The sequence below is a fragment of the Protopterus annectens genome, chromosome 10.part0 (genome assembly GCF_019279795.1).
Source record: "Protopterus annectens isolate FY-2018-M chromosome 10.part0, PAN1.0, whole genome shotgun sequence".
NCBI lineage: Eukaryota > Metazoa > Chordata > Ceratodontiformes > Protopteridae > Protopterus > Protopterus annectens.
Window position 1 is genome coordinate 609,378,802 of NC_056744.1, and position 12,936 is coordinate 609,391,737.

At 41.9% G+C, this 12,936-nt stretch overlaps 1 protein-coding gene across 1 annotated transcript in view; it reads left to right on the forward strand.

Annotated features, from left to right (window-relative positions):
* The window catches only part of IPO13 (importin 13), a gene marked incomplete in the record, with an annotated part of 1,347,960 nt that overhangs the window by 983,177 nt on the left and 351,847 nt on the right, over nucleotides 1–12,936 (forward strand). The window contains 1 exon segment of the mRNA XM_044085442.1: nucleotides 6,730–6,810. Within this exon segment, the coding sequence (XP_043941377.1) occupies nucleotides 6,730–6,810 (81 nt within the window).

Here is a 12,936-nt window from a genome sequence, read left to right on the forward strand (position 1 = left end):
ATTCCCTTGATGTTCATAGGCAACTTAGATTTTACCTGGACAAGACTAAGAATTTAAGAAAGTCTAACCAGTTTGTCTCCTTTCATCCTAGGGCTTTGGGGAAAGCTGTCTCCAAACAAACAGTTTCTCATGGATTTCCAAAACTATTCCCTCCTGCCACTCTTTCCATGGCAAACACCTTCTCTGCGCTGAGAAGGCCCACTCTACCAGGGCTTTAGATACTGCCACTATCCTAGAGGCAGCCACATAGTCTTTAGTCCACACTTTCACTAAACACTACAAGCTGGACTGTATTTCCAAGGCTAGGGCAGGCTTTGCTAAAGACATCCTGCATGGTTTCTTAGAAGGATGTCCTTCAAGGATGCATCTGCAGTCATCACATATGGGTTGTCCTGCCTCAGGCAGCCCTTCGGTCAGCCGGATTCCAAAGTCTGGGTCCGGCGTCAGCTGATGTCGCCCTTTCCCCGACGTCAGAGCGCCTGGGGTATAAAAGCGTCAGCCGACGCCATCTTCCTCAGTCTTTCTTGCCGCATGGTGCCCGAAGCAGAAGCAGTTCGCAAGTGCCGGTCGGCCAGCTCCTGTAATTCAGCTAAACTGAAGACTTCAAAAGTTAAGTACCCCATTGGGGACTCTTTCTTGCCTCAGTCGATGTCAGATAAAATTAATAATTTCTTAACTTGTGGGAAACAAATACCTCATAAGGATTTCCACTCTTACTGCCTACCTTGCCTAGGCCCAGACCACGACGTCTCGGCCTGTTCCGCCTGTGCTTCCTTCAACCGACGCACTCTTAGACGTCGGGCGAAGTTCGCAGAGGAATTTTTTGGGGCTAGTTTTGCTTACAATATGCCATCGGAGACTCCGACATCACATTTAATAAAGAAATGGAAGGACAAGGACCGACGCACGCGGTCCACGGTTTCGGCTGAAACCACGGCCAGGCCTACCGCGAGTGTCTCGGTCTGGGCTGAAACCGAGTCCTTGGTACTTCTGTCCACCGAGCCCCGGAGGCCCCTACTGTATCGATTATTGAATCTCCATTAGAATCTGGTGTCCAGGAACCTTCCAACACCATTCCCTTAGACAAAACTACACCAGCACGTGGTGCAGCCAGGCCTCCTGCATCCATATCTATTAAGGCATTCTCAAGGGCTAAAACTGCTAAACACTCAAAATCTATGCCTCCCAGGGTTATCCCTCAGGGACCCACTACAGGTTCTCAGATCCTTAGTCTATCAGAGGACCTTATTTCATTAATTAGGGGCTCACAGTCTCATCCGGACAGGGGCTCTCAACCTCCTACAGAAAAAAGGCCCAGGGTTGAGCCCTCTGATCCCCACTCCTCAGATGAGGCCTCTGATGGCTCTGCTCTCTCGGACTACCAGGAGGAGGCTTTTTCAGCCTACGAGGATTCTGATGCAGAGGAATCTATCCCTTCGGCCTCCCCTCCCGAAGAGCTGTCCTTTGGGGAAACTCTGCACACTATGAGGGAGCATTTCCAATGGCAGGGCCAGGAATTCTATGATTCCAGGAAGAGATTAAGGACCTTCTTGCATTTGCCTCAGCATAGACCTTTGGCTATTCCCCCTGTTTTGAATGTCATTGATGATGTGTACTCTGAGTCTAGCACAACCCCTGACACTCTCACTCCGGTCCTGCCAAACCCGATAAGTATTACAGGGTCCCGGAATCACATCTTTTCCTTTACAAGGCCCACTCTGCTGATCCAGAAGCTATTTCCCAGGGCCCTAAAGGGGTTGCAGCTGTCACTACAAAAAATCCACTCCCCTCTGAAAGGGAGTCCAGGGCTTTAGAGCAATGGGGTAAAAAAGTGTATACTTCTGCTACCCTTTCTATGAGGGCTTTAAATTGTCAATTTCATATGATACAGTACCAAGAGTATTTGTTAGATTAATTGCATAAAAAACTGTCTTCACCTGAACCCCTAGATCACAAATCACTTCAGGATCTGGTACATAATTCTCAACAGGTTAGCAACCATTTCTTGCAGTGTGGTTATGATGCATTGGAAGCTTCATGTAGGTCAGCTATGACAGGTGCAGTCATACGTAGGCATGCTTGGCTGAAGGAACAATCTCTGCCAGACCATGTCAAAGCAAAGCTTCTGGATGCTCCACTGGAAAAGCAAAAGTTATTTGGCTCCACTGCTCAGGAGGTCTTAAAGAAATTTGAAGAAAAGGCAAAATCTGTACAAACAGTCAAAGATTTTATGCAAGTCCAACCACCAAGATTCAGCAGAAATTGGCCTTCCAAGAACTGGTCCTTTCCAGACACAGACAGATTTCAGAGAGGCAAGAACAGGCGTGCCAGAGGTAGAGGGCAAGCTAGAGGCTCCTACAGAGGATGTCAATGGCAGCCTTCCAACCAGAGAGTTAGTGCAGGGCCTACAACTGCTGCACAAGGACAGGCTCAATGACTTTACTTTGACACCACCAACCAGGGCTCAATTGGAAGCACCTTTGGGCGGAAAGCTTTCCTTATTCTCAGAAAATTGGCACATTATTACAAGGATACAGGTTCCATTTCCACACATTACTGAAAAGAAAAGGCATGCCAGACCTGCCACCAAATCAAAGGGCAGAGGCTTTGAAACAAATCTCCAACTTAATGCAAATGACAGCAATAGAAAAGGTTCCTCTCTCAGAACAAGGCCAAGGATTTTATTCCAGACTCTTCCTTGTTCCAAGAAAAGAAAAGCAATGGAGGCCTATTCTCGACTTGTCCGCACTGAATACTTATCTCATTGTGCCAAAATTCAAAATGCTGACTCTACAGCAACTCCTTCCCATGCTGGGCAAGGGGTCTTGGCTGGTAACTCTGGACCTCAAGGAGGCATACCTGCATGTCCCTGTCAGACAAAGCTGCAGAAGACACCTCAGATTTCTTGCAGGTTCAGAGCATTATCAATTCTCAGCATTGCCCTTTGGCTTATCTACTGCACCCAGAGTATTCACGAAATGCCTGGCATCAGTAATTGCACACTGCAGACTTCAGGGGATGCAAATATACCCGTATCTGGATGACTGCCTTATACAAGCGGACAGCCAACAAACTTTGGTAAAACACTTGAATTATGCCATTCACCTTCTTCAGGCCTTGGGATATACAGTCAACATTCACAAGTCAAGACTTGTACCATCCCAAAGAATAACTTTTCTGGGTGCGAATCTAGACACAACCACCCAAATGGCTTTCCTCACAGAAGAAAAACAAAGTCAACTACCGGATTACTTCAAAAACTTGTCAAGACAAACTCAGCTGACTGCAAGGAAAATCCTGCAGGCCCTGGGTTACATGGCTTCTTGCACTCTTCTGATTCCTCAAGCAAGGCTACATATGAGGAAACTACAATGGTACCTAAGGAGTTTATGGACTCAACACAGTCACAGCTTGGAAACTTTGATACCACTCATCCCATGCCTTCAAAGGGAATTTCTGTGGTGGGCTCAAGCAAGCCAGTCAAACAGGGGTCTGCCCTTCAGCAAACCAATAGCCAGCCAAACCATTACAACGGACGCTTCAGACCACGGATGGGGAGTGCACATGGAGGGAAGGTGCATTCAAGGACTATGGTCACAAAAAGAGCTACGCATGCACATAAACCAAAAGGAAATGCTGGCAGTGATGCATGCAATCGAGGCCTTCAAGCTATTTCTACATCAAGGCCACCTGCTAATAAGGACAGACAACACCACAGTTATGTGGTACATAAACAAGCAAGGAGGTACCCATTCCTACCCTCTTTGCAGACTGGCAATGAATCTATGGGAACTTTCCTTGACACTCAACATAGAGCTGCAATCCCAGTTTGTGCCAGGAAAGGACAATATACTGGCGGACAGCTTAAGCAGGAACATCATGGATGCACACGAATGGATGCTGCACCCAGACATCTTCCATCAGGTAACACAATCATGGGGGAGACCGGACATAGACCTCTTTGCCTCCCCACACAATCATCAGCTGAAGAAATTCTGCTCAAGGACATACCACCCACAAGCATGGAATGTGGACACCCTCTCTTTCAGCTGGAGAGCTCTAACAGTGTATGCATTCCCACCTCTTCCATTAATGACCAAGGTCTTACTGAAGATCAGGGCAGAGCAGCCAAGAGCGATTCTGATAGCTCCGGACTGGCCAAGACAGCACTGGTACCCATTGCTAAAGAGCATGTCACGGACGAAACCATGGCTTCTTCCACAATGGCCGCTTCTCCTGACACAGCACAATTACAAAACTCTGCATTCCAACCTGAAAACATTGCAACTAACTGCCTGGAAAATACCTTGATTCATCACCAGGATAAGCTATCCAAGAGAGTGAAGGATATCATCATGGAAGCTCGCAGGCCTTCCACAAGAAAGGCATACTCAGCAAAATGGAAAAGATTTCACACCTGGAGCACCTCAAAGGGCCTAGATGCAAAAGTTATGAACATGGCACATATCCTGGAATATTTGGCAGAAATGCTCCACAATGGCCTGTCTTACTCTTCCATTAAAATTCATGCTTCAGCAATTTCAACAGAGTACAACACTGATCCACCTGTCTTCTCTCATCCTCTCCTAAGACAGTTTTTAAGAGGAATTAAAACATTAATCCTCCAAGGAATCCACCAGTGCCTACTTGGGACCTTAACTTCGTGTTGGAAAAACTAACACTGCCTCCCTTTGAACCAGCAGCATCTGCAGAACTACAGTTCCTGTCTTGGAAGACTGCTTTCCTTCTGGCCATAACCTCAGCAAGAAGAGTATCTGAGTTACAGGCCCTCATGGCAGTGCAGCCATTTCTTATCTTTCATCAAGACAGAGTTTCTTTGAGAACCAATCCTTCATTTATGCCAAAGGTGGTATCCAGGGTCTCATTAAACCAAGCTATTCACCTGCCTACCTTCTTTCCAAATCCACAAAACAAAGGGGAAAAGCTTCTGCACACCCTGGACATAACACAGACAGTTGCGCTACTACTTGGACAGAACTAAAAGTTACAGAAAAACTGACCAGCTGTTTGTAGCATATGCTGCTAGTGCACAAGGAAAAGCAATTTCAAAACAGACAATTTCTAAATGGATAGGAAATTGCATTTGTTTTTGTTACTCCTTTCATGGAAAAGCTGTGCCAGCTAACATTAGACCTCATTCGACCAGAGCCACAGCCACCTCCACAGCCTTCTTAAGAGGGGTGGCTACCAAGGACATTTTAGAAGCTGCTACATGGAGCTCCGTGCATACATTTTCCAAGCATTACAATTTACCTTTATATTCCAGATCCAGAGCAGGCTTTGCTATGGCAGTCCTGCAAGGCATTTTAGCTACACCATCCTTTACATAGATCCTCCACCCCCAGATTGGCTATGGTGTTCTACCCATATGTGATGACTGCAGATGCATCCTTGAAGGACATAGTACAGTTTTGTACCTACCATAAATGTAGATGTCCGATAGGTTTGCATCTGCAGTCAGGTTTACCCTCCCTCCTTCCCCTCTGTGGTATTTATTGGGTACTTATCCCTCTCATAGCTTGCTGGGGTTATCTGTTATGGTGTATTTGTTTCATATATATATATATATATATATATATATATATATATATATATATATATATATATATGCATATATATTTCTGTGCATGTTTGGAATTTATTGCACTTCTCCAAATTTAGCCTTCCTTAGAGGGCATCTGGGGCAAGAAAAACTGAGGAAGATGGTGTCAGCTGACGCTTTTATACCCCAGGCGCTCTGACGTCGGGGAAAGGGCGACATCAGCCGACGCAGGACCCAGACTTTGGAATCTGGCCGACCAAAGGGCTGCCTGAGGCAGGACAGCCCATATGTGATGACTGCAGATGCATACCTATCGGACATCTACATTTATGGTAGGTACAAAACTGTACTTTCTTTTGCCAGCACCCAAAACACAGAATGAGCTTTGGTACTCTCCCTCATGTTTAGGATACTGCAACATGAGACTAGAAAGACATAGAATAGTTGTGTAAAATCTTTCCATAACTGTAGATGTCCTTCTCTTCCATGTTGCAGTATTCCTATCCCTCCTTCCTACCCCTCTAAGGCATTTCCTTCATATGCAGTTAACTTTCCCTCTCTGGAAGACATCCTGATCAGCTTCCCTTAGACTGCCATCTGACTGGGGCATTCATTTGTGAGGTCTGTGCGTGCGGATATCGGATTTATGGCCCACGGTTTATGGTATCTACGTGTGACGTCTCATGCACCATGCAGTAGCCAGGCTAGGCTTTTGTATATAGGCCAGACATTCGGGTCGCCTCAGGTGGAGGATCCCTAATGTTTAGAATACTGCAACATGGAAGAGAAGGACATCTCTGATTATGGCAAGATTTTGCACAACTATCTTTCCTTGCCTACACCTTCAAACTTGTATATCAACTCCACAGTTGCACAACATTGGGGAAGGGAAAATTCCTGGAACAGCCTACACAGCAGTCTCTGGCTGTCATTTGTTTTTGCAACATGAGTGAGCAAGTTATTTTTCTGAGATTTATTGCATACGTAGTTGCTTTGGAAGTAGTGCATGTTAATGATTTCTTACTGTATAAACACAGGATTGGGGTAGCTGTTGATAAGTCCATAGCTGATTGTTTTTCTTCCTATTTTTTAGGCATTGTTATCTTGAATGCAAAATTGCTCTCTTCACTCTGCACAGCTGAAAATCAATATTCTTTTGTTATTAGGTGGTGATGGTGTTGCAACAGGTTTTCCAGCTCATTCAGAAGGTACTAAGTAAGTGGCTGAATGATGCTCAGGTGGTTGAGGTAAGGAAACTGAATAAGCATTAATACTACTTACTACATCTCTTTTGCCTTTAAACTTCCTTTTGGTTTTTGTTTTGTATATAGTATAGATTTTCCATGCCAGTTTGACTTGTTCAGACTATTGCCAATTTATTTCTTGTAATTATTGCTATATAAAAATTGTTTAAAGTTCATTATACAAGTAAAACATATTTATGCAAAAACTTGCATGCTGCTTTAACAGAGGAATCAGTAATTGTGCCTAGTGTAAATCCAGCAACCACAGTAGTAAATGTGCCTGCCTGTTGAACAGCCGCCATGTTCTCCACTTGGTTAAGTGGAGAAAAGAAGTGTAACCACTAACAAAGTAGAAGGCACATCCTCCTCAAAAACAAATCCATCCATTCACAAACCCGCAACCACTATTCCCCATTTTTCCACATGGGGTCGGAGCATCTGACAATCATACAGGCATCCTGTAGATTAGTGTGTGTGTGTGTGTGTGTACAGTTTTAAGAAGCTTTTTAGGGGCTTGCACAAGTGTATAAATACTGAGCACTTGTGAGCCTGACTGCCATTTTGTAGCAATCAGATGCAAGCCATGTATGTTTGTGTAGTCAGTTAATGTTTGCTTATATTTTGTAATGCTACTATCCATCCTGATGTGTTTCTATGTAATAAAGCATATAAACAAACTACCCTGTCTGTTCGTCATCTATACTAAAGAAGAACGAGCGACATGGTGTCAGAAGTGGCATGTCTAAAAAGGACATGGTGCCAGAAGGGGATCCGGATTCTTCAGTTCAAAACCGAGAGACACTCAGTTAACATTGGAGGAATATAAAGGAGTGAATCATCCTTACTGCATGTATAACTCGCAAAACAGGTCAGAAACTAGTTTCAGGTATTAAAACTTTCTCAAGCTATTTTTTTATTTACAAAATATGAAATTAGGCATTCATAACACTCTAAATGCATTTCTAAGTAACAGAAATATCTGATTCTGCGACATATTAATAGAATTTGAAATAACTATGGAAAATGTTTTAAAATAGTCAGAATCGCATAAAATGAATAAAATAAGAGAAATGACCACAGTTTTTCATTAAGCACTACTTTTTCGCATTAATCAAAGTTATTCAAATTGTCTGAACTGTATGAAGTGTTCGTTTGCTGTGCAATATTACAGTACAGTTATTTCGCAGAATACAGGCATTGCAAAGCATATTTCGAAAAGTAAAGTATTTTGAAGAGTTTTTTCTGCACTTGAATGTTATTACAAGTGCTGGCTGTGTGAATGTTCTTATATAACTACAAGGGCCATATTATTTCAGTATGTTTGGGCATAATTTGTTGGCATGGCAAATGGATTTCAAAAACCAACTCCACTTGTGTTTGACAATAATATTGCAGAGAACGGGAGAGTGTTTGAGCAAGAGTATGATTTTTTTAAAACCGGCTATAGTTTCTGATAAAGATGATCATACAAAGGTATTTATTCTGCTTAATTTAGCTGGTTCAGAAGCCGTAGAATGGGAGCGTTTATTTGTGCATGCACCTGCTGTCTTTGCAGGAGAGAGGGGAAAACTGTCATACAATTGTACTGGTTGAGTTAAGGGAAGACCCCCAAGTGCTTAAAATGTAAATGTAGAGAAATGTGTAACCCCCAAACGAATGTTACAATGGGAAGGTACTTATTTTCTTTAAGGGATCAAAAGCCTGGTACAACTTTTGCAGCATGTATACCTACTTTGAGAAACAAGGCTAAACGATGCAAATTTGGTGATTTAAGGGATGAGTTGATAAGACAGACTTGTGTGTGGTATTAAAGATTATGCTGTGAGAAAGATTTTGCTTCATGACAGTGATTTAACTTTGAATAAGGCCACTGAGATTTGTCAGATATACAAGCTTACAGAAAAGCATGCAAATATGCTTACAAATGAGAGATGCACATGTCCATTCCAATAACTTCTAAAGCCCATGTTGATGCAGCATGTGGTTAAACGAAGCAGGCCCAAGCACATGGCTGCAACTGTAAACCTTGCAACACTCACTGGGAAACCCCATTGCTTTCTGACAAGTTCCAAGGTGTGCTCTGGAAACTGCAGAGTCTCAATGAAGCATGAGAGTGAGTCAGCAAATTCAAAGCAGGTGCCTCCACCCATTTTCATAGCCAACTGTCGTAATTGTGGAGGAAGTCATGAGCCTAAAAGGGAAAAATGTTTAGCTTTTGGTTAGCAATGTCACAAGTGCAATAAGTGGAATAATTTCAAAATGTTTTGCAAATCAGAAGGCACACATCATTTTATTAAAAGGGAATAGTCAAAGAAAAGTTGATCAATTAGAAAGCTATGACCCTACTTTTTATGTTGATGATGTGTCAGTGCTTCTTGAAACAGTCAATGCAGTAGATTTATTGGCAAAGAATGAAGTATTTTGTACTGTTCAGATAAATGGGGCTCTCATAGACCTCAAACTTGACACTGGTTCAAAGTGCAATGTTATGTCTGCAGAAACGTTTGAGAAGCTTGATTTGGCAGTGTGCGAAGCTTGTTGCTTATGGTGGTGAAGAGATTCAAACTGAAGGTTCAGTAGTACTTTCATGTTGCTTTGCTGGAAGAAGCTATGACTTATTTTATGTGGTCAAAAGGAACCCTCTAGTCATCATTAGGGCTCAGAGATAGTTTGAAAATCAGACTGCTTTCATTTAATAAGGAAGTCCATCATGTTAGTTTGAAAGACCACTATTCTGATTTTGCCCGGTATATTTTCTCTACGTATGCTGATATCTTTTAGAAGAAAAAACTAGACAAGCTTCCAGTTGTGTACTCCATGAACTTAGACCCAGATGTCAGCCCAGTTATCAGACCAGTCCAGAAAGTTCCAGTAGCTATGCAGAACAGAGTCAAAGCCGAGCTCTATAAAATGATGCAACAAGGTGTGATTTGTCCAGTTGATGAACCAATTGAATGGGTATATCTTCCATGGTTGTAGCTCATAAGAAAAGCCCAGATGATATCAGAATATGTATTGATCCACAAGATTTTAACAAGGCACTGAAAAGACCTCATCATCCAATGTGTACAATCGAAGAAGTTGCAACACTGATGCCAAATGCCACTGCTTTTTCTTTCTTAGATGCAAAGAGTTCATTTTGGGAAATTTTGATTGATTAGAAATCCTTGTTGCTAACTACATTCAGTACTCTTTTTGGCAGGTAGAGATTTTTGAGAGTGCCATCTGAGATAAATTCTGCCAGTGAAGTCTTTCAACGTGCAATGGAGCAAATTTTTCTGGGTATCCTTGTGCTATTATAGTAGATGATGTTCTAGTAGGAGGTAATGGTGAAGCTGAGCATGACAGAAACCTCAAATTCTGGAAAGAGCTCATCAAGTGAATCTTAAGCTGAATCCTAAGTTCAGGTTACAAGAAGTCACTTATGTTAGTCATTTGTTTACCAGTTCAGGCTTACAACCAGATACTTCAAAGCAAGCGGTTATTCTTGAAATGCCAGCTCCAGACAATGTTCAAGCCCTTCAGTGCTTTCTTGGCATGGTTAACTATATAGACAAGTTCATTCCAGATTTAAGCCAACTAGCAGCACCGCTTAGAGAGGTGACATACAAAGGTGTATCCTGGTCATGGTTGGAACAACACCAGAGAGCATTTGATGTTCTGAAACAAAGAATTGCCAGTCTGCCAACACTTTGATACTATGATGTTGAGAAACCAGTTACTCTTTCCTGTGATGCTTTGAAATTTGTTCTTGGTGCAGTTATTCTTTGAGGGTCAGCCTATTGCCTATGCATCCAGATTTCTAACCCAAACTGAAATGCAGTGTGCCCAGATAAAGAAAGAACTCTTGGCAATTGTGTTTGCATGTTCGAAGTTCCATGATTGCATTTATGGTAGACTGATCCAGATCGAAACAGGCCGCCAACCTATAGTCGCTATTTTGAGGAAGCTTATGCATTCAGCTCCAGCCAGATTGCAACATATGATGTTGAGATTGCAGAAGTACAGTTTCAGTCTTGTCTACACAAAAGGCAAGCTTCTTTATCTTGCTGATACATTATCTAGATAACCCATAAATACCACTGAAGAGCATGAGAATGAGAAGCTTGATTTTGAAGTCATGTAAGTGAGTAATTTTTCATCCACACGTCTCTATGAGCTTAGATATACAGCTTCAGATTCTGTTTTACAGAAGCTGAACCACTTTGTCAGTCAAGGATGGCCGTCAAAGCAATCTAGTTTCCCTCAAGAAGTGCAACCTTATTTTCTTTACAGAGATGAGATTTTGTCTGATAATGGTATTGTCATGAAATGTTCCAAAAGTCCTTGCAACAAGAGTATATTGCTGTCTTGCATCGTGGCCACCCAGGAACCGATTCTGCTAAAAGGAGGGTGAGGGGACTAGTGTTTTGGCCTTCTGTGTCACAAGACATTGAGAGAGTACTTTCATCTTGTTCTGTATGTAATAGTACAAAGCCACATCAACAGAAGGAACCACTTCAGCTAAACCAGATTCCTGAACTTCCTTGGTCGACAGTAGCCACTGACATTTTCAAGTGGAATAGACTCTTACTCAAATTGATTTGAGATTGACCTATTTCTAACCTGGTGTTCAGTACTATATTACTAAGATGAAGTGTCATTTTGCAGTTCATGGTAGTCCGCACAAACTTATTTCTGACGGTACATGGTTTAATAGTCAGCAATTCACAAGATTTGCTGAAGAGTGAGACTTTATTCATGTTAGAAAGTAGTTCTGAGTATCCACAGTCAAATTGGTTGACAGAACATGGTGTTCAAAGTGTGAAACAGTTACTGGAGAAGTCGAAACAAGATAATAGTAATGTCTTCCCTAATCTCTATAATCTAAGAAATATTCCTTGTAATACACATCTTGGTTCACCCTTCTGTCGAGACAAACCAGAACTACCTTACCAATCAACAGTAGTTTGTTGGGTCCAAGTACTAAGAATAACAGATCTGTGAAAGCCCGTCTGTTAAAAAAACATGTATCCCAGAAATCTTATTACGATAAGTCCAACAAACCGCTTAATCCATTATGTGGAGAGACAGTGAGAATGCAAACATGCAAAGGTTATGATCGGATTGGAATCGTGAAGAGTTTTTTCCCAGAGCCAAGACCGTACATTGTGGAATCACAAAAAGTAGTGTTTAGGCGGAATCGGAAACATTTTGATGCTGGTGTCTGAGCCTGTACCACAACACCTAGCCTGTGAGAAAGACTCTTCTCAGAGTGAGTTATCCAGCTTTCCAGTTCCTGAGGACATTCCAGTAAATATCCCTGTTCCTGAGATGAATCCAAAAGTTCATGATATGAGTTGTTCACTGAAGACTGTCCCTGTTGCTAAATCCAATTCTGAATACAGTGTTACTAAATCACATCGTATTTCCAGACTATGTTACAGATACACAGCAACTTGGATATGAACATTGTGTTTGTTTCTAATGTTTGTAGTATTGCATGTGTTAGTCTAATGTCATTTCATTGAAGACAATCTATTTAATAGGAAGGATGTATATCAGTATGTGTTGTGTACAGCTTTAAGAAGCTTTCTAGGGGCTTGCACAGTGTATAAATACTGAGCACGTGCTAGCCTGACTGCCATTTTGTAGTAATCTCTTGAGATGTAAGCATGTATGTGTAGTCTGTCAGTTAATCAGTTCATTTATATTTTGTAATGCGGCTATCCATCCTGATGTGTTTGTATATAATAAAGCATATAAATGAAATACCCTGCCTGTTCGTCATCTATACTAGAGAAAGATGAGTGACACATCCCCTCACGTAAACAGTAAGAGACATGTCCTAAAAAATAAAAGTATAAAACTGCATTTACCATAGTGCATTGTGCAAGGGGTCAGCATGTAAAAGTGCCAATGTGCAATGTGTTATAAAGCTGTCCCCAGCCATGGAAGATGGCTGAAAATAGACATACATTTCCATTATTTTAAAGAGGTGAGCAATTTCTATTTTTAAATAATGACATTGTATAAAATGCAGTAGTCTGTGTGTGGATAATAACAGCAATCCATGACTGTGTTTGTGTAATGCTGTTTACTAATGGCTGACTTGTTTCAATCACTTGGGTTTTGCCTTTGTGATTAAAC